Source organism: Neovison vison, chromosome 14 (genome assembly GCF_020171115.1).
Source record: "Neovison vison isolate M4711 chromosome 14, ASM_NN_V1, whole genome shotgun sequence".
NCBI lineage: Eukaryota > Metazoa > Chordata > Mammalia > Carnivora > Mustelidae > Neogale > Neogale vison.
In genome coordinates this window covers 12,262,081-12,287,116 of record NC_058104.1, presented here as the reverse complement: position 1 = coordinate 12,287,116, position 25,036 = coordinate 12,262,081, and the positions used below count along the sequence as shown (strand labels likewise).

Below are 25,036 nucleotides of genomic sequence, written 5' to 3'. Positions count from 1 at the left end.
CCCATCTTCTGTAGAGGAGGTGGGTTCTTAAGTTTAGGAACTTAAGGCAAAGGCCATGCCAGGCCCCAGCCAGGCCAACTGAGAAGTCCTGCCTACCTTCGAGCATCGCTTTCTTGGGTCCGGAGACTCCAGACTTAAGTGGGAAAGGGGTTCCTGGCAACCACACTCCCACACCCCATCCCACCACAGCCGGGTGTTTGGGGCCTGGGGGTCGATAAAGAACAGAGACCCAGGCTCGTTGAAGCAGGAGATGGCCTGAGCCTGGGTATTTCTACCTCCCATGATTCTGACGCTAAACACAGCCTAAGAGCCACTGAGCTAGAAAAGCCCCGTCCAAGAAAATATAATGCAAGCCATATGGTCTTTGGAAGTTTTAAAAAAATGAAAAAGGAATGGACGAAATCAATTTAATGATATATTTTATTTAACCCAATATCTAAAATACTATTATTTCAACATGCAATCGATATTAAAAAATTGAGATATTTTGCATTCTTTTTTTAATGCCAAGTCTTGGAAAGTCAGGGTATACTTTATTTTATTGTACATCACCATTTGGATGCTTAACTTTCACCTACAATTCTTTTTTTTTTTTTTTTAAAGATTTTATTTATTTATTTGACAGACAGAGATCACAAGTAGGCAGAGAGGCAGGCAGAGAGAGAGAGGAGGAAGCAGGCTCCCTGCAGAGCAGAGAGCCCGACGTGGGGCTCTATCCCAGGATTCTGGGATCATGACCTGAGCCGAAGGCAGAGGCTTTAACCTCACCTACAATTCTTGATCTGGGTTTTAGATTTCACAAATTTCCATAACCAAGTTGTTTCATAGTCGTGTGATCAACGTGTCCTGGTTTATCCCGCATCCTGAAATCCTCCTCGGTCCCCAAGAAAAGAGCACAGTTAAGCACGCTATTCCAAACACACTTGAACTCTTTTTTTTTTTTTTAATGTTTATTCATTTAAGTCATCTCTACACCCAACATGGGGCTCGAAATCACGACCCCAAGATCAAGAGTTGCACGCTCTCCCCACTGAGCCAGCCAGGAGCCCCGTGAATATTTTCTAATAACAGAATTGAGTAGCAGTTCTTTAATTTAAATTAAAATAAACTGAAATTAAGACATCACAGCCTCATGGCACTAGCCACATTTCAACTGCCCAAGAGCCATATGTGGTTAATGGCTACCATATTGAAAATTGCTCTAGGACCAGGAAGCGTTTTCCTTTTACATAAGACCAGCTGTGGAGGATCTGAGCTTGGTTTTCTTAAGAGAACTGTGGTTTCCTCCTGGGCCTTAAAGGACATTAGGCAGTGTTGTTACAGGAGGATAGGGTCACAGAGTAGAACAGCTCCCCTGGGAATGAGAGATAGATAGAAGGGGCATTAGGACCTTCAGGACAGGGGAGTCATGCTCTGACATGGGATCGTGGTGGCCATAGTCGAGAAGGATGCTGGATTAGAGATATATGGTCTATAAAATCATTAGGACTTGGTGATTGTTCAGATATAGAGGTTGGGGTGGGGGTGGAGAGGCACCCAGGTGGCTCACCGGTTAAGCGTTCCACTCTGATTTTGGCTCCGGTCATGATCACAGTTGAGTCCTGCTCAAATTCAAGGGGAGACAACATAGACTCACCTCCTGATTGGCATGTTGCCAGAAGAACACGGAGGGTGGAAGACCATACTGCCGCCATCTTGGAAAATGGTGCCACACCAGGTTGGTAACTTGAGAAAACAGGTCTGGTGCCCTTCATCAAGACAGGGATTCCAGGAGGAAGAGCAGAAGGGGAAGGTCAGAGGTGGGTCAGACAATGAGGTCAGGTTCAAACAGGTTGGGTTGGCAGAGCCTGTCAATGTTCAGAAGGGGGTAGCCAACCGCTAGGAAGCCAGACGCATCAGTCAGGGCCTCTGGAACACATTCTTACGGGGGACTATCAATCTGGGGACCATCAACATATCAAAGCCAGAGACTAAGTCCACCCAGAGTGAGAGAAGATGAGGGTTGAATTATCTATTGCTATATAATGAACCACTCCAAATTTTAATGGCTAAAAATGACTATTCGTTATTTTTCTACAGGTTGGCTGACTAATTGCTCTTCTGGTCAGCCGGCTTACTCGGGATGTCGCATTCATCTGGACAGCGAGCAGGAAGGTCCAAGAGGGACATGTCGGGTAGTTGAGGCCAGCCGTAGGCCAGGAAGAGCAGGCCTACACTCAGGCCCTTCCTTCCCTGTGGTCTTTCATCCGGACTTCTCCACAGCACGGTGGTCTCAGGGCAGCATTCCAAGAGGGCGAGTCCCACTGTATAGGACTTATCAAGCACATTGGCCAAAAAGGTCCTAGAGCCAAACCCAGAGTCAAAGTGGAACGACTTACCGGAAGGCATGATTCACTGGCAGCCATTCTGGCAAAACTACTCTGCAGGAAGGAACATCACGGAGGCCTCCTTTCATTGTAGGGCTGGGCAGAGAAGAAACCACAGCTGGCAAGTGGAAGAACCAGAGGGGCACCAGAAGGGCACAGCGCTAAGGAATCAAGGGAGAGGAGTGAAGACCATGACATCAAGGGTGCCTTGTCTCACCCTAGTCCCAGCCCGAAAACATCCCCTGGACTTGGCAGCCCACAGGACAGTCTCTCTAACAGATCAACACTGATTTCTGTAGTCATCTCCCAAAAACTAAAATCACAAATACCGCTGAACAGAAGCGATTCTGCAACGCAAAGCCATACCATCAAAATTGCAAATGTTATGATGGTCTGGCTTGACCAGAAAACCCGCAGAACTGTCAGCTGCTTTCGAGTAAGACCACAGTAAGAAACACCTCTGCAGGGAGGTTCGCACGTGGACACGCAGGCCAAAATTCCAGTTTCCTGCGACTTGGAAAACACAGTAACCTAGCCTTGCAACGTGCAAGGCCCCGTGCCGTTTTCTATTCTTGTTTTGTTTGGTCTTTAATGCTAGTCGGTCCTGCTGGACTGATTTCCCCATCCGCTCGTGGGTCTTAACCTACAGATTCAAAAAAACACTGACTGAGGCCATCCAGTGCAGAAGTCAGAACGCAGACCATGTCCTACCTTTAGATTCAAGTGCTTGCTTTCCTCTGTTGGTGGTTTTGTGGGGTTTTTTTTGTTGTTGTTGTTTTTAATAGAATGTGATGCCTTCAAGCAGGCTTCCCTTCCCCTGTTCTACTTAGGACTGTCTGATACCCAACTGGTTCACACGTCTCAATTACTTGCCTGGGCCCTGAACGCGCATTTCCATTTGGGCCTCGTAGACCCCTAAGACCCTCAAAGAATAGGTTTTGCACTTGCGCACTCCATGAATACTGAAACGCCTGTGCCTCACAGGCCAGCCACATCGCAAGCAGTGGGAATAAAGCAGAGAACAGATAAAAGTCAATGCCTTCATGGAGGTGAGATTCTACAAGAGGGAGACAGACAAACCAACAAAAACAAAACAAAAAGTAAATATATTCTTTATTATAGGGTGATAAATTCTTCAGTGAAAACAAAGCGGGAAGGGGATCAGCCCACTGGAGGAGCTCCCAGATTGCTGGTTTCACACCCCTTTGTGGAAATGAGGGAGCCTCCTATGTTCCTACCTATCAGAGGCCAGCCTGGGGAGCGCTTGTGGGAGGGCATCGCTGGAGTTTTCCCCCAGAGAGAGCCTTGACGGCCTGCCCTGTCCCCAGGTCACTCTGCCAACGGGAGAAGCACCGGCGACCTTAACCTAGGCCATCTCCCAACCAGCCGGCCACGACGGGGATGCGCCGCAGGCCACGGTCACCGCACAGGGGCCCCGGGGTGGGAACGACCCCTCGGACTGCGGCCGACTGCTCACTAATTCGGCCGTCACGGTCCCCGTCCCCCGCTCCCGCGCGGGCCCCACAGCCGCCTCATTAGATCCGCACCCATGACCCCTCTCGACCGGACTCCTGGAGACGACGCCTGCCTTATCTCTCGCCTCTCGTCCCTCCCATTTTCCGCTCCAGCAAAGCCAAACAGCGCTCGGCGGGGGCTTTCACGCTTCTGTGCTCCGGACACGCTGTTCCTTCTGCCTGGAAGGCCCCGGGCCGCGCCCCGCCCCCCTCCGGGGCGAGCTCCCGTGCACCCGTCAGCGCCCAGCCTGCAGGACCCTTCCTCCGGGAACGGCCCCCGTGCCCCCCCCCGCCAAACGCCGTGGGCCCCACCTCTGACCGCGGCCCCCGAGTCTGCGCGGCTTCCGTGCGCTCTGACCACCGGTTCTCCACATCTCGCCCCTCCCGGACCCGGGCCTCCTCCCCCCGACCCCGGCGCGGGAGCTGCGAACCCCGGAGCGCGCGGCCCCGACCTCGGGGGCGGGGGGGGAAGAGCTCGCAGCCAGCTAGGCCCCAGCCGGGCCCCCCCGCCCCGGCGCACCCGCACCCCCCGGCTCCCCGCGGCCCCGCAGGCGCGCGCGGTCCCGCCTTCCCCCGGCGCCCGAACGGCCCCCACGCGCCGCCGCCCCGCCCCCGCCGCCCCGGCCGCGCGCGACTACAAGTCCCGGCAGGCCCCGCGGCGGCCGCGCGTGCGCAGCGGGCCGGCGTTTGAGTGGCAAGTTGTTTGTTACAGCGAGCACCAGCTGCTCCCCGCGCCGGGCGCCGCGCGCCGCCGCTCCGCCAGCGCTGCCGCCCTCGCCCGCCGCCCGCCCGCCGCCCGCCCGCCCGCCGCCCGCGGCCCCTCGCGGCTCGGCGGGCCTCCCCTTTGTCCGCCCCGGGGCCGCCCGGCGCCGAGCTCCCGGTCCTCCCCCGGGGCCGGCCGGCCGCGGCGCTCGGTGCGGCCGGGCGCGCAGGGGGCGGGGGCCGCGGCTCGCCCCCCGCCGATGAGCCGCGGCGGAGCGCGGAGCGCGGGCGGACGATGGAACTCCACATCCTGGAGCACCGGCTGCAAGTTGCCAGCGTCGCCAAGGAGAGCATCCCGCTCTTCACCTACGGCCTCATCAAACTTGCCTTCCTGTCCTCCAAGACCAGGTGAGCGCGCGGGGACGCGGCGCCGGCCGGGCGCAGACAAAGGGGCGCACCCGGGCGGCCGCCGGGCCGCGGGGAACAACTTCGAGCCCCCGGGGAGCGCCCCCGCCCCGCCGCCCGCCCGCCGTCGGCGAAGCCGCCGGGCCTGCCCTCGAGCGGGGTCCCCGCGCCCCGGGCCGCCCCCCTCCCCGCGCGCGGTGCACCCCCGCCGCTGTCTCTCCCCCCCCACCCCCATCTCGGTCCCCTCCCGCCCATCCCCTCCCCGAGATCCGGAGGGCCGGGGGGAGGCCGCAGGGACGAGCCCGGGAATGAATGAACGAACGAACGAATGAATGAAAAACAGGTGTGAGGACGCGGCCGTGGCAAACACACACTAACGCCCCCATCCCCCAAGGCCTCGGCTGGGCCGGCCCCCGGCGCCGGGGCCGGGGGAGGGATTCTGCTGAGCGCGGCTACCCGGAGCCGAAAATCCTAAAATCATTAGTGGGTGTTTATCGCGAGGTGCCCGCGAGGGTTGCGGACGGCGCGGGGGGCCGGGGGAGGGCCCGGGAGGGGCTGCGGGGAGAGGGTCGCGGTGCTGCTTTCTCCTCCAGGTCCGGGAAGGTGGGGAAGTTGGGGGGGGGGTGTTGCCGAACCGTGGAAGGGGGAGGAGCAGGCGTGTTTATGGCTCAGCCTCGAGGCTGGGCTTGGATGCTGCAGGGGGAAAATAGTTGAAGGCCTTGAGAGATTGGGGAAGCAGCAACCACCTTTAAAAAAAAAAAACCCAAGTTGGATTTTCCCACTGCCAGGGCAGGCTCTGACTTTGTGAGCACCCCCCCCCTCGCCGGGGATGCCTGGGGTGGGGTGTGTTTTTGAAGGAGCCCAGAGGAGTGTGAGCCCGAGCTGGCCGCTGTAACTTAAATCCCTTGTTTGTCCATCATGGCACTGTGACCCGTCAAAGGGTGAAGTTGTTGCTGGTTGGGTTTTTTTTCCAGGGTGGGGGCCGAGGGGGGTTCTCCCCGGCTGCAAAGTGAATGAACATATTCCAGGTCAAGGTTAAGGTTGAAATGACGGCCCCCTTCGGCTGCCCCCCTTGGGCTCAGAGCTCCGGGAAGCTCTGGCGATGCAGGGAAATGATCCGGTCCCAGCTTCTTCTCTGCCTGTTAAAGTTCTTGCCTGGAAATCTCACTTTGATGTGTGTGTCTGAGCGGGCAGCTCGGTCCCGCCATTGTTTGCGCGGAGAGCCGCTGGTGGCATCTTGTTTACTTTCTTCTCCGGCTGCTCCGTGGGGTATGGAGGGTTGAAACCCTCTCCTTCCCCCGAGCCCTGGCTTCTTTGATTGCAAAGGTAATTATTAAACAGGTCATTTGAAAACAAAAGCCGGCAGCTCAAATTCTGAACCTTTCCCTCCCCACTTCCCCCGACCCCCCCCACTCCCCCCGCCTCCGTTGACACCCCCTACATCCCGCCTCCACCTGCCCTCTGCCCACCACCCCCTAGCCTGTCTGGAGCTTCCGAGGTTGGAGGTAAGAGAAACCGGCCTTGTTTTCCCAACCCTGGGCCCTCGGCCCCAGGCAGCCCCCTGGCTGATTTGTCGCTACCATTCAAACAGAGAGGATGACTCAGACTGCGGCTGGGGCCTGGGTGCTGGGAGGAGGGGGCATCTGGGGGCTTCTTAGAAAGGCAGCAAAGAGCCACTCCCTCTGCCCCTCAACCTTTGTCTAGGGACTGGCCCTCTTCCAGCATCCACCCCAGGGCCCAGTTTAGGAGACTGACATGACAGATAGACGTGGGGGGTGTCAGGGGCCGGCGGGGTGGGGGGGAGTGGTGAGCCCCTGCTGCCCTTCCTGACCGCGGGAAACCTACCCTTCATTGAGTTCCCCTTTCTCTCTCCCCTACTGGAGGCCACGGGTCTGTGGCCCAGGTGTCCAGTCCAAGCTCAAGATGACTCAGAGATCAAAGGTCACCTCCTTGTCTCCAGGGTCTGGCTCTGGAAGGCACTGAGCACATTCGGCCCACAGCTGAAGGCCTCCCCCGCACCCCGGGGCCGGGCCGCTGTCCTCAGGTTGTGGCCAGCCCCGCATTGCCTGCGTGACTGTGGCAGGGTCCCTTTCCTCCGGGCCCCAACTCTGTCCCCCTGCCATGAAGACCCCCCCTCCCCGCCCAATCTCACAGGGCTGCCTTGCGTAGCATGCGGTGCTTGTGGACGCTGGCTTTTTAGCGAGGGGTAGTCGAGTGTGGATGTACTCCTGGAGCATTTTGATCAGTCAGTCCTCCAGGGCGAACTTTTGCTCCTGTTTGGTTCCCCCACCAGTGGTGGCCCATAGCCCTGTCACTTTCCCCACCCCACCCCCGACCTAAGTTTAGCTCAGGCTAGCCCAGGGGCCAGTGCATAACACACACACACACACACACACACACACACACACCCCTCAGTGTCCCTGTGCTGCTGGGTCACACGTTTTCAGCTGCATCCTGTAGGGTCGCATCCTTGGCGTGGCGTCTGAGGCCCGGTGGAATCTAGACCAGGAATCCTCGTCAGCCACTCAAGGCAGAGACTCTGGTGAGCCACAGTTTACTTAACTTTCCCTTCACACCCCTGTGCTTTTGGACTTCTGATTCTGCCTGGAAGCAGGTCCCTCTCCCAGTCAGTTTCTCTTCACCCTTCAAGATCTACTGATATCACCCCTGAACCTTGCCGGAACCCCCTGCCCTTTGCTTCGCCCCCAGCAGACTGAATCACTTTTTCCTTCTTGTGTCCATCTGGGTGGAGCTTTGGGGAAGGACGAGGCATGGGAAGGTGCTCCGTCCGTGTGAGAGTGCAGCCGAGTCTGAGCCATGCTAAGATGCCCCTCAGCTGGGGTTGCAGACAGGTCTGGGGGATTGCCATTGCCTGAGGGAGCCTGGGAAGCTTCCTGGAGGGGCGGCACTGGATCTTAGGGCTTTAAAATAGGAATTAGCTAGGTGGGAAAGGGGATCCTGCTCGTAGATCCCACACACACCGCCGCACAGCTCTGTGAAGTGGGTTTAATACCCATTTGCAAAGAAGGAGGTTGGGGCTCAAAGGTGAAATGACTTGCTCAAGGTCACACGGTGAGCGGGAGAGGCGAGGGTTTTGAATCCGCATCTTCTGGCTTCAGCTCAGAGATTTGCTATTACAGGTTCAAACGACGCCCGTATTCAGCAGTCCGTCCAGCTCTTCTGTGGGCAGCACACAGTTCTAAAGGCTTCGGGGACACAGACCGGAGGCTCTAGGCTTTCTGTGTCCTTTCCGTCCTGCCTCTGTGGACCTTTTCCCTCCAAGAACGCCCGGCCCATCTCACCTACTGACTCGCCGCCCCGCTCAGATGCTCCCTCCCCAGAACCTCTCATCGCTGCTCAGCTGTCTGCCACAGCTCAGCTGTCTGTCACAGCGTATTGTCGGCCTCTCATTGTCAGACCCAGGTGGGAAGCCTCACCCCCAGGAAGCTTTCTGAGCCTTGTTTTACCCACTGCTTACGCCCATGCCCGGCCAGCCCCGGAGAGAAGCGAGCCACCCGTTGATTTCACATCTCCCACAAAGAGGCAAAGTTGCCGGGTTTGGAGAAGGAAGGTGTCTTGCTCAAGGTCACCCAGCTGGGAAGAGACAGAATTGGGATTTGAACCAGGTCCTTTCTCCGCCGCGCTTAGCACGCTGCTTTGTCGGTACTTAGTAACCGCCCGTTTGATAGATGTCCGACTCGTGCGTGGAGTGACCCAGATTTCAGCCAGGGCCTCCTGTGAGCGCCCTGGGGGCTGGAAGAGGCACGGTGGGCAGCAGCGCACCTGGAGAAGCTGGGCCCGGCGCCCCTGCCCCTACGCCAGGTTCAGCGCAGCGTTTGGGTACGGCTGGACCCACGGAGCCCACTTATTCTAGGCACAAAGCCGGAGGGCGAGACCGTGGGCGAACAAAATCAAGGCCGCCCACAGAACCTGTCCTCTGCCCTTGTGATAGCCTGAGGGTCTGTAGCCTGGCTGAGGGGCCCCCCCACAGCCCACCCCACCTCTGGCTCTCCAGCCTCACCTCTCCCGGCTCCCAGCCACACAGACTGTCTCACCTGCGTGCACACACGTGGACACACAGACACACACATATACAGACACACTATGGTGTCCGCAAACTCAGGCCTTTGTTCTGGCTGCCTGGAATGTTACCCTTTGCCCTGCTCCCTTTATTGGCCTGCTCATTCTTTTGGATTCCATTTCACCTCCTCCAGGAAGTCTTCCCTGAGTGCACAGGCTGAGCTCAGACCCTTCTCCCGTCTGATGGGCTTAATCTCAAGCAGAGGAAATGAGACCAACCCCAGGATATCAGCAGGATGCTTTGGGTTGCAAATACCAAAAACCCTTCACTTTGCTGGCTAAGTTTGATAGGTTTGTGTGAAAAGAGGCTGTGAGTCAGGTGCTCAAAGTGTGGTAACCTAAAGGCTTGCTGATGTCCTTAAGGACCCAGGGCTTCCTGTCTGTGTTTGGCCATCCTTGGCATGGCAGTGCGGCTCCCTCTGGAATGGCCCTGGACCGCTGTAAGCTTTATTGGCCGTGGGTCGGAAACCCAGTGTTGGGAAAGGCTCCTTGCCTTCAGAGTGTCTCAGAAACCTCTCCAGGAGCACACCCCACTCCTGCACAGACTTCGTCTCATTGAGCAGCACCGGGTCACATGGACAGGCCTGCACCAATCCCTGGCTCAGGGAATGAGACCATCACAGACCAATCAGGACCCACTGCTGCAGGGGGTGAGGAGGGGGAGCTGCTGCCTGGGGGCTCGCGGGGGGAGGCGGGGCAGGGGCAGGCAGAAGCTCCTGCTACTCTTGTGGGACTCAGAGTCAGTCCCTGCAGCCGTCCAAGGCGAAACTGGAGCACGCTGGCCACCGATAGTGAGTGTAGAGTAACAGCGAGGCCAATGCCACGCTGGAGCTGGGATGTTCCCATTTTACAGATAAGGACAGCGAGGAACTTGAGTGCCCCGGGGCACACCGAAGTGGCAGAGCTGGGATTTGAACCCAGGAATTAAGGCGGTAAGACCTGTCCTGGTGGGCACCTTGGCACCACAGATGGTTAAGCGTCTGCCTTCCGTTCAGGTCATGATCTCAGGGTTCTGGGATGGAGCCCCGCATCTGCCTCCTTGCTGAGCGGGGAGCCTGCTTCCCCGTCTGCCTCTCCCTCCACTTGTGCTTGCTCTGTCTCTTTCTTTCCCACATGAATAAAGATCATCTTAAAACAAACAAACAAACAAAAAAGTGTCCCAGGGACCACTCAGCCAGGCCTAGGAGCCCACCAGCTTGGTTGCCCCAGGGGCCACATAGCAGAGGCATTGCTGAGAGCTCGGCCGTCACCATGAAGGGGGACGGGGCAAGATCATTATCCCGGAGTCCGTCCAGGTTGCAGGAACCTGCAACACACTTTTTTTTTTTTTTTTTTTTTTTTTGCCAGTAAAATGCTATTATCTTTAAGTCCACTCTAGAAAGAAAATCCATCTCATTTGGTTGGCCAAGAAAGCATCTCGGTGAGTGTGAGGGACGCACACGCCCACAGAGACCCACAGCCTGCCTGGTCCCTGGTGCCTCGTGGCCCGGGTCGGGCGGGCGTGTTGTCGCCTGCGGGAAATCTTGCCAGCAAGCCTCAGCGAGCGCTCAAGACTTCAGACCCGTTTATGGGGGGAAAAGCTCAGAATCGCCAACAGTCCATCCAAAGTCCATCGGTTTCCTGAGTGCGCGGGGCTGAGCCCCACCCCCCACCCCCCACCCAGCTTGCACCCGGCTTGACCGCGGTTTAGGGAAAGACGCGGGCCAGTGGCCACGGTGAGAGGCCCCAGCACCCGGGCCCTGGGGCAGAATCCTGGCGCCGCCCCGTGCGACCTCGGGCCAGCTGCTTGATTTAGCTGGGCTGTCACTTCCTTGCCTCTGAAACAGATAACGATCGTGCCTGCTGCCTGGCCTCTTGCGAGGACTTTGTGAGACGGACAAGCACTTCCACAGAGCCTGGTCCACTCTCCCCCCCACCCGGCGCTTGCCGAGAGCAGGGGCCCTAGTTAAGCTGGCCAAGGCCAGGGCCGCGTCGGAGAAGCCCAGGGTTAGGGGGCTTTACGGCTCTGCACCCTCATACGCTGATTCTAGCAAGGGGAGGTTCTTTCGAGGCCCTCCAGGAACCTACCTGGGGACACAGGTCGCTTGGGCCTCTGCAAGTGCCTGCAAGCGCGTAAGGCTTCCCAGAGGAGGTGGCAGCGTGTGAGCCGAGTCTAGGTGGAATGGGAAGACGTCCGGGGGCGGCGGTGCTGGGGATGAAGGAAGACCGGTCCGGCGGGCAGCAGGAGTGGGCGCGCACACTTGGGGCTGGGGAGGGTGCGGGTGGAGAGCCCCAGGCTGAGCCCCGGTGTGAGCCCAGCTTGGGGCTTGGCTGTCCACGCAGAAACCCTGCACGATGCACCTGCTCTAGGCCGGGCCCAGCGGGGAACACACACGGACCCTCCACCCAGTGGGAAGGAAAGGTGCGTTCCCCACCAGAGACGGGGGGTGAAGGCCCCAAAGACCCGGAGGAAAGGGACAGCTGGGCACGGCTTCCGCTCGCCCCACTAGAGTTTGGTGCTGGGGCGGACGACATGGTTTGCTCTGCTTTGCTCATAGCCCTTCTCTGACTACCCCTGCTTCTCAGCGGGCATTGTGAACATCCCATAATCTGATTTCTTCTCTCCTCCCTGGCTCTGTCCGGTGTCCACACCGCGCATATCTGATTTTGTTAACTGTCCCCAACCCCTTGACACCCTTCTCTCCTAGAGCTAGGGCGCCCCTACCTCTAAGTGGGGTCTGGATTAGTGACTTTCCTCCAGCGAGCGGAAGGTGGCAGAGGTGATGGTGTAGGCCTCTGGGCGTAAGCAGATGGCGTCTGCCTGGCCGTATCTCCCTGTCTCTGTCTCCCTGTCTCTCTCGGATCTCTGGCTCCATGGGGACAGCTGCCATATCTTGGGGACACAGAAGCAGCCGTGTGGAGAGGGATCGAGGCCTCCCACTGACAGCCAGCCTGTGCCCGAGCCACCTGGAAAACAGACTGCTGCCCCGGGCAAGCCTTCCAGTGACCTCAGCCTTAGCCAGCACCTTGACCATGACCTCGTAAGAGATCCTCAGCCACAAGTGCCCAGTGGAGCCGCGCCCAAATTCCTCAACCGTAGGAACTATGAGAGAGAGGAGTTTGTTGTTCTTCTAAGCCATTGAGTTTTGGGGTGATTTGTTAGGCAATAGGTAATACAGGGACCATATAATTTATCATCCCCACGGGACACTGTTGAGAATAACAGGGAGCCCTAAAAATAATTACCCTGGACAAGAGGGCAAACCAGAACATGTGATCAGTCAGTAGTCGACCTGACAGCCCTCACGGGTGCTCAGATGACTCTTGGAATTGGTTCAAGCATCACCTCCTCCAGGAAGCCCCCCTGGGCTGGGTGTGTGGTTTCCTTGGATCACTTGGACAGCGGGGTATAGGCTAGAAGGACCGGTCCCCTCTCCTCACTCCACGTGTGTGTCCAGGCCTTGGGACCGATGCACTGTGGTACTGATGTGTCTTCCGTGGGACCAGAGTAGTCATAAAGGACAGAACTGGTCTTTCCGGAGCCTGCATACGGCTAACGGGTTTTTTTCCTTATTATGACCTGTGCTACAAGGAACCAGCCCCACCGGGGCCTGGAGCAGTCGGATTCTGGTTGTCCGGCAAGCAGTCAGGCCCCGGGAAATGTCCAGCAGCTGACAGTACACTAATTGTTGGGGGTGTGTTTGCTGGGAGCGTGTTCAGTTAAACGTTTAAGGGGAAACTTACCTTTAGATCCCTTATGCCCCTTAAGTAGACTCTCTTAGATGTGCTCCAGCCTCTGAGATCAGTGCTTAAAGCCTGGGGTCTGTCTGGTCCACTCACATGTCTGCCCGTGGAATTCACAGTAGCCCGAAGGTGACACCTCTCGTGTCTGTCCACGGGCCAAATGTGGTCCGTACGTACAGTGCAGTATTACTCTGTCTGCGGAAGGAAGTCAATTCCGACCCCTGCTACGGCCCAGATGAACCCTGAGGACCTTACGCCCCGGCAGGAAACCAGTCCCAAAACGACAAAGACTTCACGGTTCCACTTACAGGGGATACTTTGAGTGGACACAGAGAGTAGGATGCCAGGGGCCGGGGGGACCCGGGGGGGGACTGAGTGGGGACATTGTTGTCTGTGGCTACTTAAGTCTGTTCTGCAGCACGGAAAGAGTTCCTGAGATCAGCTGCACCACCGTGTGTGATATACGTAGCACCGCTGAACTCTGCCCTTAGAAATGGTCAAGATGGGGGCTCCCGGGTGGCCCAGTCGGTGAAGTGTCTGCTTTCGGCTCAGGTCGCGATAGCTCAGAATCCTGGGCCGGAGCTCTGGGTCGGGCTCCCTGCTCAGCAGGGAGTCTGCTTCTCCCTCTCCCTCTGCGCCCCCCCATTTGTGATTTCACGCACTCTCTCTCTCAAATAAAAATAAAATCTTTGTTATTTTTAAATGATTAAGATGGTTTAATGTCATGTATGTTTTACCCAAAAAAAAAAAAAAAATGGCCCTAGGAACTTAGCCTGTGAAAACCAAAGGGCAGTGTGGCGGCCGGAGGGCAGTGAGCCGGGGGGCAGCCCACTTAGTCCTCAGCACTGTCCACATGTGTACAGCGACCGGCCCCATGTCTCTGGGGACACTGAGGCACCACACAGTTCACTTCCTTTCCAAGATCCCAAAAACCAGTAAGGGAAGAGTCGGGTCTTCTTCGTAACAGCTTTGTGGAGACACAGTTCACGTACCGTACCGTCGGCTCGCTTCGAGCTTGCCCTTCACGTGGGTCCGGGACGTCCCCAGCGTTGTGCAGTCTAACTCCAGAACGTTCTCATCACACGCAAAAATCCGTACCCACTAAGTCGTCAGCCCCGGCCCGTGCCGGCACCAGGCTGCCGTCTGTCTCTGTGGATTTGCCTCTTCCGGACGTTTCGTTTAAATGCAGGCCGACCGGGTGGTTCTTCGTGTGACTGGCCTCTGTCACTTCCCGTCATGTTTCCGAGCTTCCTTCCAGTCGTGGCATTGGCGGGAGGCCGTTCCTTTTTACGACTGAGTAATACTCCCTTTCTGGCTCTGCTACCTTTTGTTTGTTGGTCCCCAGATGGTCACTTGGATCGCGTCCACGTTTGAGCTCGCGTGAGTCACGCTGCCGGGGACATGTGTGCGCCAGCGTTGGTGTGGACGTGTGTGGTCGTGCCCCCTGGGTGCGCGTATGCCGAGGAGTAGTGGCCACACGGGGTCCCGGGGTGGCTCCGTGTGTAGCGTTCTGCGGGAGCCCCGGGCCGCCCTCCACCCGCGACGTGCCACATAACAGGGTATTTCGCATACCTGAGGTGGAGGGACTTGAACCCAGCACCGTGGACAGCGCCCCCCCCCCCCAGAGTCCCGCATGACCACGTTACCTTAGTGCTGGGAGGAGCCCGGAGATCCTTTCTGGGCGACCCCAGTCTCAGGGACCTCCTGTTGGTTTGGGGCAAAGAGGGTTGCGGGGAAGTGGTGGCCCACACAAGCACCCAGCCCGGGGGCAGGCCCTTCCAAGAGCCCTCCTGGTCCCCTGGGTCCCGAGCTTCTGGGGATTCGGTGTCACTGACACAGGCACACCGTGAGTGGAGGTGAGGAAGCTCCTGTGTGGTCCTGGTGGCTCCTGGGTCCCTCGGAGGCGGCTCCCACATGCCTGCTGCTCGGCGGTGGTCTTGAGCAGCGGGTGCCGGACTGGTGGGCTCCAGGAGGCGGCCACACCCGGAGGCTCTGGTGAGGTGTCCGTGGAGGGGGGTGGGCTCCCTCGCGGACCTGAGCTGGGGGCTGCCCGGAGACGAGCAGGGAGGGAGCCGAGGAGAGGCTGCAGACGGGTCAGCCGGCCCTCTCCGTGCGGGCCGGCCGTGTCTGGGGCTCCAACGCGGGGCTCATGCTCGAGGTACGGTTCATTTTCCCTCCCAGGCTGGGTCTCCCCTGACACCAGCCCGGGGCCTCCTGGACGCTGCCCTGGACTTTCCCCTCTGCCCCCTGGGCCTCTGCCTTGCTCCGCCAGGCCTGCCTTCCTTTGGACGTCCCTCCTACCCCATGCCGACTGCCTTTCTCGAGCCGGAAAGACGGGGTGGAAATTCGTTCTCAGAGTTCAGTCTTTTCCGTCGGGGCTCAGAAGTCACCGAGGCAGTGACTGGTACAGTGAGCTTCACGACAAAGCTTAACCCCAGAGATCTTTCTAAAGAGACTACTGTGCACCATGTCCCCTCCCCGTGGCTCCGTGGGAAGGAAGAGGGGCCCACCCCACTGCCCAGGACTCCGTGCCACGTGCCGGGTGACACAACAGACACGGAGCGTGGTGGGGTTCACACCGGCTCCCCTGTCCACGGCCGTCCTCTGCCAGGCCCCACTCCATGCCTCCCCCCTCCCCATTAACTCCTGACAGACCTTTCTCGGGGACGTGCCTGCCAGGGTCAGTCCAAGGCCACTGCTTACCTGCTGTGTGAACACCGGCAAGTTGTCAGTTAGGTCACGTGGGACTCAGTGTCCCCATCTTTAAAATGGGCGGCATGGCATCAGTCACTGGTTGCGGTGAGGACGGCGGGGAAATTTCATGCCGAGGACTCAGCGCCCAACCCGAGGCAAGCTGGTGGAACCGGGCGGATGTTCATCGAGCTCCGAAGTGCCCGGGGCTGGACTGCCGGCGTCAGCAAGGGGGCGGCTGCCCAGATATCTGATCCCAAGGCCTGCCAGTGTGTCACCCACTCTGGGGCTAAGTGTGGCCCTTGGGGCCCCGGCCTCTGCACTCAGCCTCCCGAAGCCTCCCCCCTACTTGTTTCTTGCTGCCCATCCCCCTGCAGTGTCCTGTTCCCCAACAGGGACAACCTCTCGTCTGCCTGCGTGCTCCCCTGCCTGAGTCCCCTGCCCCTCACCTGACCCTGGGGTCCTCGTGTGGAAGACAGTCGTGTTCTGTGCAGCCTAAAAGGTCTGGCCCAAGTGGGGATGGGGGTGGGGGAAGTCAGGAGACTTTTTGGACTCCACCCCCCTTAACTGCCTTAGGGGTGAGGCTGGGGCAGGTCACTCAGGAACCGGAGATGCCCACCTCCGCCCCCCCAACCTCTGCCCTCCGAACCAGGAGCTGGGACCTGTCTCTGATTCTTGTCTCCCCTTCCCACTGCTTGGTCCCAGGCAGGCGCAGCCCTGGGGTGGGGAGGGGGCCTCCCTGGTGTACTGCTGGGAGAACTGGCACCCTCCCCCCCAGACAGGACCCCCCCAGAGCTAAGTGATCCTTTAGGGACGGTTTGCCCATGCAGAGTGTCGCCGTAGGGAGCAAGGGGGCCAGAGGGCTTACAGGGTCACCTGTAAATGACCGGGTGTCACATCAGCGCCGAGAGCCCCCGCTGGTGGCCCAGAAGTCAGGAGTACCCCGTGCTGGAAAGCAGCAAGACCACGGTCTTTTTTTATCTGCTTTTTTCCAAATTCTCTTCGGAGGAGAGCCCTTCACAGTGACCCCTCAGCTTCCCTCTGGCCGCTTCCCTCCCCAGCCCTTCAGTCCAAATCAGCCTGGTTTAACCGTCTGTAGCCGTTTCTGCCGAACAACAGAGAAGGCGCCGGCACCCACGTCCCGGGGCCACACGTGGTCCCCGTCTGGGGCAGCCGTGGTCGTGGGGGCCAGGAATGAGGCCCCTCTCAGCGCCCACGGCATCCACCCCTGCTGCGGGCCTGCTTCGCACCCCAGTCGCGTCACTAGACTGTCCCGGAAAAGTCAAGTCACTGGAAAAATGCCCTGTGTCAAGGCCCCAAGGAGTGCTTGTCCCCCAAAGCCAGGACCCCTGCCTCCTCCTGTAGAAGGAAGTTGTCTCGCATCACCCGTGGTTCTTGCTGCGTGTCCCAAGAGGGCGGGTCTCCTCCACAGTCTCGCCCCTTGTCCCGCAAAGGGCAAGGACAGAGGGAGGCCCCGTGGGAGAAGTCTGGGTGAGCGTGTAGTAAGAAAGTGCTGTTTCCCAGCCCCCCAAGGGCTCATCTGTCACCCCAAGGGGGCATCAGGCCCTTTGGACGGTGGCTGGGGAAGGGAGAGGCTGCCTGTGGAGAAGGTTCGTTCTTCCTGTCTGTGATTTCCTTACACCTGGCGTGGGCCCTTGGCCTTGAGGCTTCCGAGGCCGCCTCCTTCTCCCCCAGCTCACACGTGAGTCTTGATGCCAAGCCCGTGGTGAGTGCTGGTACCACGGGGACTCGGACCCCATCCCTGGACGGATGCACAGACTCGGACCCCATCCCTGGACGGGTGCATAGCCAGGTGGGGGACACAGCTCTGCAACCCCTGATCACCTGTCGTCTGGAAAGGGGGAAGTCCCCAAGGCACAGGGTAGGAGGAGGTCCTGAGGCTGGGGGTGCCGGGGAGGGTTTCAGGAGAGATGGCTCTGAGCCAGGCTGGAAGCATTAAGTAGGGAAGGGACTTCCAAGAAGGTGGAACAGCATGTGCGGACAGCACAGTGGCCTGGGCCGTGTGGAACAGCATGGGGGCTGGAGAGAGTGGCCTGGCGTGAGGGTGTGAGGGAGGGGCTGAAGGGCTGTGTTCAGACTCCTTGGTTGAGATCCAGTCATTGGCCTAATGCCAGGGCCAGAGAAGGCTCCCGGGGGAGGGGAGGTCAGACCAGGATGAGGGCAGCTTGGGGAAGGGCCTGGTGGAAAAGGAAGCGAGAAAGAGTCCGGTATGGACTAGCCAAACCCCACTTCGGGCTCCTGCGCAGAAGAACAGAGAGCACGGACCCTGAGGACCTGTTTGCACACGCGCGTTCTCAGCAGTCCTGTTCACCGTCGCTGGAACGTGGGCGCGCCGCACGGCCCGCGGCTCCACGAACGAGTAAGCGAACTGTGGTCTGTGCCCGCAGTAGAATGCTGTACGGCCTCTGAAGGGAGGGGCACTCTGCCACCTGCTGCGGCCCCTGAGCCTTGACGTGGCGCTCGGGGGAACCCTCAGCCAGAGGAGGGCGGGCACCGTGTGATCCCCCCACACGAGGGGCCCAGGAGCCGTCGGATTCGTGGAGACAGAAAGCCACGGGGTGGGTGCCAGGGGCTGGGGCGGGGGGGGGGAGTTCCTGTTTAAAGGGTACAGAGTCTGAGTTTCACAAAACGGAAAGCGTCATGGGGGTGGACGGCGGTGGTGGCCACGTAATAATGCGAGTGTGTTTATCCCGTACGGCACATTTTGTGGTGTGTGCCTTTTAACACAGTAACACGTACGAAATGTTAATACAGAAGTGCAGACGGAATAACAGGAGCAACCCGTCTGGGCTAGGGAGAAAGAGGTGGTCAGGGGGTGGGGTGTGGCCAGGTGGCGATAGGCCTGTCCCGGGGTGTGGATGGATGTGAGTTTGAACCCCTGCTGAATCAGCTGTATCTGTCTGCCGGGCAGCAGTAACAAAGAGCCCCAGGCCGGGCGGCCCACGGAAGAGACCAGTCTCGTGGGCAGAGCTGGGGTCTGGAAGTCCAAGATCAAGGCGCCCACCGATGCAGGGCCGTAATCCTCGGGTGCCCCCCGGAAGGCCTGGGGCTCTGGGAGCTGCTCTTTCCCCCCCCAACAGGCTGTGTTTGGGGATTCTCTTGCTGGGCCTGGGGCTCTGGTCTCCATGTAGGGGCTGAGCGACCGCTGGGCCCCAGGAAGGCTTGTGCGGGCGTCTGTCTTCCCGTGAAGCCTGCGGGTCTTCGCTTTACGGTTTCCCACACCCCTGTCGGGCCCAGGCTTCCCAGGGAATGACCTGGCAGCTTTTCCTGGGATCCCTGAAGCGGGAGAAAGCAAAAAGCACCAGGGGCAGTCACCTGGCCTGTTGGATGGGTCAGTGTCCCCTGATGAGCGGGTGGCGGATAGCGGAGACGTGCCGCACCCAGCCTGGGGGGGGGTGCCCCTCTACAGTCCCGACGTCACTCATGGCCAGGTGGCCCTGGACCCCGGGCAGGGAGTGACTGTCGGCGTCGCCGTGCGGGTGGACGGCTGGCTCCTGACGCCGTGCCTCGGGCCACGCTCCCTCCTTCCCGCACCTTCTCAGCACACCCCTCTTGCTCCCTGCCTTTGCAGTTCACCCTGGTCCCACCTCCTCCTCCTCCAGGAAGGCCTCCTGATCTCACTGTTCTGTTGTCTTTTCTCACTGTCAATTTTGGGGTGGATAATAAATTCACAGTTTATTAGGAGTCAAAGATACACCAAGGTGCCCGGCGAAAGCTCTCTTCCAGTCCCGTTCCTGCCCCCACAGACGGCGAGGTTCGTGGGGATGGATTCTTGGGGAGACAGATGTATATAAACTTGCGTATCTGTTCTTCCCCCTGTTTTTTGTTTGTGTGTTTGTTTGTTTGTTTGTTTTTTAAGCATAAATTGGTATTAAACCACGCTCCCTGCTTCCTGCCCACTCTGGCTTTTTCAGCCGACATCCGTCTTCGCAGAGATACGTGTCCCCCATTTGAACTGTTGCGCCGTGAGCCACGGAACAGGTGACGCTCCTATCCCTGACTTGTCACGCGCTGCGGACATTTGTTCCCGGTCCTCTTTTGTTGTTGTTGTTGTTGACGACCGTTAATGCTGTAACATACCACTCGGGGCCGAGTCCTCCCTCTGCATGCTTGGGGCTGTGTGTGCCCGCAGAGGTCCGGAAACCAAACCCCGGGCCCGAGGCTCTGTGCCGGCGAGGTCCTCACGCGGTCCCTGCGGAGACGGGTTCCGAGTCTACACCGCCGGCCGGTGTCCCGGGCCTGCCTCTCACAGCCTGATCACCCACCTTGTCACCCCACGGCCCGGGAGTGGAAGGCCCCCCCGATGTCACCTTCTGTTCTGGGGGCGCCCGGGTGTGTTTGCTCCTGCGTGCGGGCCCCGAGGTGCCTGGCCGCCCTCCTGTCTGGTTCTTCGTCACTGTCCATCTTCCTCTCCAGCCGGCTCACAGGACCCCAGTGGGCTGCGGAGTCTTAAGGGTCTCCCCGCTCCCTACCTGCCCCCACCACCGCCCACCACCAGAGTGTCCAGCCAGAAGTCAGCCAGCACGCTGAAAGCCCTGACTGTATCGGCTCCCAGGGGTGGTACCTGCGCATCTCTATGGCCAGCTGTCCCTCCATCCCCCGCCGCCCCAACGAGGGGAGCCAGACCCACACTCAGCCGGCCTCGAAGCTGGGTCCCTCCACCCCGGGACCACCCGCTCCCCGAGCCTGAGTCCTGTTGGAAACCGTGCCAGGTACCAGCCCCCCAGCTGTGCCACCTTCCCACGCTTCGCCTCTCCAGGATGCAGGTTCGGGGACCGGCTGGGCCCCCGAGCAGCACCCTCCCTGGGGCCTGCTACTCCCCAGAGGTAACAGGTACAAGGCGCCCGTAGAAACACCTGCCCACCCCAGGGCAGCGAGTAGGCAGCTTCTGGCCCCTTTCAGCCTCGGGGGGCTCACTCCTGCCCAAGACGATTAGCCCTGGGGTCACCCCCTCCTGTGCGGGCAGAGAGGACATGGGTGCTGTGGAGGGCCCAGGCTCTGGGGCCCAGGGGGTCTCCTGACTCCACCCACCACCACCACTTAGCGCTCGCACGGGGCCCATGCGGTCCACTTACCAGCTCACAGCCTTGTCAGGCCACTGGCCGTGGGCCTCGGCTTCTTCATCTGCGAGATGGGCTGGTACTGCCCGCATCCTGCTCTTTCTCACCTCTTCCCCGTCACTGCCGTCTCCCTCCCTCTGTCTCAGGGACTTGGGCAGACGGAACTTGGCCCCAGGGATGCTGGCCTTCGCCAAGTGAGGATTTTAATGAAAGTGAAGTTTTGGGCCCAAAGCCCGTGGAAAGCCCTCGGGGCCTGGACCTCGTCGCCGCGGGGCAGCCCAGGGAGGCGAGGACAGGCCTAATCCAAGCACAACCAAATGCACCGTCGTCGGGGAGGCACGGGGGGGAGGTTGGGTCGTGGGGGGAGAACGGGACCCGGGGGCACCCGTGTTGAAGTTGGACCCCAGTGGGCGTTCTGTAGGTGTGTTTCGACTGACGCCTGGCCCCCCACCAGGTGCCTGAACGTTCCAGAAAGTTCGGGGATCTGGGTAGTAAGCAAAGCCCTGTTCTCACTGGGCCCACGTGGCCGGGGCAGCCGGAGAGATCAGCCCAGCAGGCTGTGTGCAGGGGAGCAAGGAGGGGCAGGCTGTGGTCTGGGGACAGAGCGGTCATGTCCACCCCCTCCTGTCCCCTCCCGGAGGCTCCCCCCATCGCTGGGGTAAGTGTCGCCTTCCCGGTGGAGGAGGGTGGGTAGCGCAAGGACTCCCTCATTCTCGGACCACCTTCGGTTCACATTTCATTTCATGGATTTGGGACGGAATGCTAGAAAGACAGGACTGACCGGCCGTGGTGCTCGGTGGCCCTCCAGCCCCCCGGGGAGCTGTCCCACACCATTTTTCAGAGTCTTCTCCACATTTCCCAGCCCTTTGCTCTTCTTTGTGGGGCTTCTGTCCGCTTCCTTCACCAACACGTCTTCTCAGTAGCCTTCGTGGATGCCGTGGGCCGAAGGCTTATGTCCCCCCAAAACTCACAGGCTGAAGCCCTCACCCCAGATGGGGACTGTATTTGGAGGGAATTTTGGTCAAATGAAGTCAGGAGGGGGGGACCTGACCCCATAGGATGAGTGTCCCGGTGAGAAGTGACAGCGGGGAGCTCGCTCACAGCGGGAAGGTGGCCGCAGCGAACCAGGAAAGCATTCTGTCCAGAAACCCCACCAGCTCCTCCGTCTGCCTCCAGCCTCTGGAACTGGGAGCGAGGCCTCTCTGTTTCAAGCCACCCAGCGGCAGGTGCTTTGTTCGGGAGCTCTGTGTCCCCTGTGTCCCCCATACAGCTCCCCGACCTTCCCGGGCCCACGCAGGGAGGACTAGTGGAAGGAGCCGAGACTCAAGGTTTGTTCAGACCTTCCTCCACCGCTGACGGGACTGGGTCCTGGCCTCAGTGTGACCAACCTTGGTAATGGGAGGGCGAAGAGAGAGGAGGAGCTCAGGGCTCAGAGGCACAGTGAACGGTGTTCCTGCCCTTTCTTCCCGGCTTAAGGCTGAGCTCCTTAAAAAGCGCTCAGTGCCAGTGCTGTCCCCGAGGACTGTCCTGGGGAACGTCGTGGTAACATGAGCATCGTACTCGGAACCCCGCGTCATGCCCAGAGCGCGCCCTTTGCTCCCAAGGGCTGCACTGAGGCTCCCAATGTCACGCAGCCAGGGGTGCGGTCCAAGCCTGGGATGGTCCGGGTGCCGGTGGCGTGAGGGTTGACCACAGCACGGCAGTCAGTGGCCCGGGGGAGCACGTGGGTCCGGCTCCAGGTGGAAGCCTTGAGCAAGGGACGAACCGCCGGGCCAGATCCGGAGCCCGCAGCCACACGTGGCTGTCCAAATTCAGGTTAATTAACATCAGATCGAACCAAAACTTCTTCGCCGCACTAGCCGTGCTCCCGAAGGGCTCTGTAGCCACGTGTGGCAGTGGCTGTCGAGCGGGACGGTGCAGGCGCAGGACATTTGCACGATCCCGGAAGCGCTCCCGGACAGCCCTGGCTTAGGGTTTAGAAGATTGGTTTGGGCAGCGAGAGAGAACGCGGGGTCTGTCGTGGCAGCGGCTGGCCTGGTTCAGGCCTGGTCTCGGCGGGTCAGACCTGGTCGCGTTCGCCATCCCTGAGGGCAGGTCTGCACCGTGGGCCTCTCGACATAGCAGTTGTGCGTGTGTCCATTGCTGTGGCTGGGCCTTGCCTGGCGAGGCTGGTGGGAGTCGGTTCCATTGGGAAACCATCAGCTACACACGGACTTAGCTTTTCAGCTTTGCGCCCAACGCCACCTCCAGGAAGCCTTCCCTGAGTCCCAGAACCCTCCCTCCCGATATCCACCGTTGGTTCATCCCTGCTTCCTCCCTGCATCATGCACCCCCTTATATGAATACATCATTCCCTCGGCCTCCCCCGCAGACAGCCCTGGGCTGTGGAACCATGGTGGACAGGCCACGTGTTCTGACTCGGGGAGCCACAGGATACCAGCCCAAAGCATAAGGGGGCACAGGACAAGCCCAGGGCGACCCAGCTTGCAGGGAGCAGCGCTAGGGAGTCAGAGCTCACACTCCTTCCTGACTGCCAACCACAGGCCCTCCCAGGACGGTGACGGGCGCCCTGAGGTGTGACTGCCCGGACTCAGGGCTTGGGCACTGTGGAGCTCCAGAGGGAGGCAGGCCCGCTGGGGCAGCAAACCTGTGAAAGTCCCACTCAGGGTCCGGAGCTGGCTGGTTGGCACAGGCCGCTCTGTTTTCTCTGGTTTACATTTTGCATAGCCGACTCCCGGGCCCCCCTCGGAGGCAGCCCCAGGGAGATCTGGGGACCCCCCCCATCAGAGCTCCAGGTGCAGGCCCACGGCAGCCACTCCCACAGGCACCCATTGCCATCCGGGAAATCGACTCCCCCCAAACCCTAAACCCCAGACACTTGAGAACGGTTTGGGGTTTGGGAAGGGAAAACAAGGTATTTGGAGGCCAGACGTATTTTTTTTGGCCCACCCAGTGTGTTTTTAAAAAAGTTATACCAGCGATGTTTAAACACGGAGAGAGCTCACAAAACTCTGGATTTCCATCTTCCCTGGAAACACTTGGAGGATCTTGTGACCCAGGCCCCACGGGGTAACAGTTTCTCCAGCAGGGAGGGCCCCCCCTCACCCCAAGGCAGCCTCCCCCGTGGCCCCTTCACACGAGACCAGGTGCTGGGCCCGTTTGTCGTTGGGTCATGCCCAGCGAGTTCCATGGGTACCGAAAAATGGTGTCTGTTCTTCTCGCCCAAAAGTGCAAGGAAGAAAAGCAGAGTGAGAAGCCCCTCTGTGTCTCGGTGCAGGTGAGAACCGTCCCTGGGTGGCGCCGGCAAAGCGTGGCTTACCCAGTCCCGGTTCTCCTCACCTGAGGAGCTCAGCTGCCTGCCCCAGCCGGCCTCCGAGTGTAACCTCCGTTCTAGACCTTTCCAAGCTCTTCCTTGATCGAGGGCCTCCTCCCATCCTCCCTCCCACCCTGTTTGGTTTCCTGACCCTGGAAGCCCTGCAGGTGCACCTGTGTCCAGCTCCCGACCTTGGGGGGCTCGGGCAGAAACCGCAGACTCGGTCAAGGCCGTGGGGACCGGCGCTCCTGACCGTCCTTCGGGGCTCCCCGCGGGAGGGGCACGGGGGCTGGGGTCTGCCTCGGTGCCTGTCCGACGTGGCCAAACTCCCAGGTTTCCGTGTCCAGCGCCCGCATCCCGGAATCCCCCAGGGTCCCCGCTTTGGACTGTGGCGGATGGAGCCTGAGCTGCTCCCCCGCCCCAAGGGAAGACGGGACCCAAGCAGGAGCAGAGAGGGGTGTGCAGAGATTGGACAGGGAGATTGCTGGGGAGATGCAGGAAGAAAAATCTCAAAAAAAAAAAAAAAAACAACAAAAACAAGCAAATGCGATCAGCTGCCGCCCCCGTCCCTTCAACCCTACCTTATACATTTCAAAGCTTTTTTTTTTTTTTTTTTTTTTTAATGGACTTGGGTGCCCAGAATTCGATGACTCATCATTCTCGGGCCGTGACAGACCTATTGGTCCTGCTTTTACTTTACCTCTGTTTGTTTGAAGAACGGATGGCGGCTGCGGTCTGCCCACGCTTACCTTTCCCTTGACTTCTGCAAACAGCGCGCTCCCCGGCATCCATCTGAAGAAGCCATTCTGGCTGTGCCTCGCCTCCTGGGGCGTCCTCGTCCTCACCCAGCGTCGTGTTCCAAAGCGTAGCCGGGTGTAGACGGTTCGGCCACACCACCGCATAAACATACGGATCTTCTTGGCCGCAGGAAGAGCCACCGGCTGTATAAAGCGGAACGGATTGGTCTCAAAATACGTCGGACCAAAGGAGCCAGACCCAGAACGGTGCCCACAGCACGAGGTCACGGCGACGGGGCTCACGAAGCAGCCCGACCCGTGCGGGTGGGAGCCGGGCCTGCCTCTCGTGGGCCGGAGGGGCTGACGGGAGGGACACACGACCCTGCAGGGACGGGAACGTTCGTGTGTCGCCCCAGCCGGCGTG

General features: G+C 59.6%; 1 protein-coding gene and 1 long non-coding RNA gene across 7 annotated transcripts in view; one reads left to right on the top strand and one right to left on the bottom strand.

Annotated features, from left to right (window-relative positions):
- Positions 1 to 406: 406 nt before the first annotated feature.
- LOC122895816 lies at positions 407 to 4,265 on the bottom strand. 6 transcript variants are annotated; one of them, XR_006382312.1, is made up of 3 exons: positions 2,118 to 3,833; positions 769 to 1,748; positions 407 to 574 (listed from the first exon to the last, which is right to left on the bottom strand). It is a non-coding gene; the product is annotated as an uncharacterized LOC122895816 (long non-coding RNA). The 6 variants fall into 6 exon arrangements; XR_006382317.1 differs by lacking the exon at positions 407 to 574 and adding an exon at positions 4,193 to 4,265 and having other exon boundaries at positions 694 to 1,748; positions 2,118 to 2,527; XR_006382314.1 differs by lacking the exon at positions 407 to 574 and adding an exon at positions 4,193 to 4,250 and having other exon boundaries at positions 694 to 1,748; positions 2,118 to 3,337.
- Positions 4,266 to 4,830: 565 nt separating this feature from the next.
- The window catches only part of CASTOR2 (cytosolic arginine sensor for mTORC1 subunit 2), a 49,799-nt gene continuing 29,593 nt past the window's right edge, over positions 4,831 to 25,036 (top strand). The window contains exon 1 of the mRNA XM_044234094.1: positions 4,831 to 4,990. Within this exon, the coding sequence (XP_044090029.1) occupies positions 4,878 to 4,990 (113 nt within the window). The 5' untranslated portion in view covers positions 4,831 to 4,877. The remainder of the gene's footprint in view (positions 4,991 to 25,036) is intronic.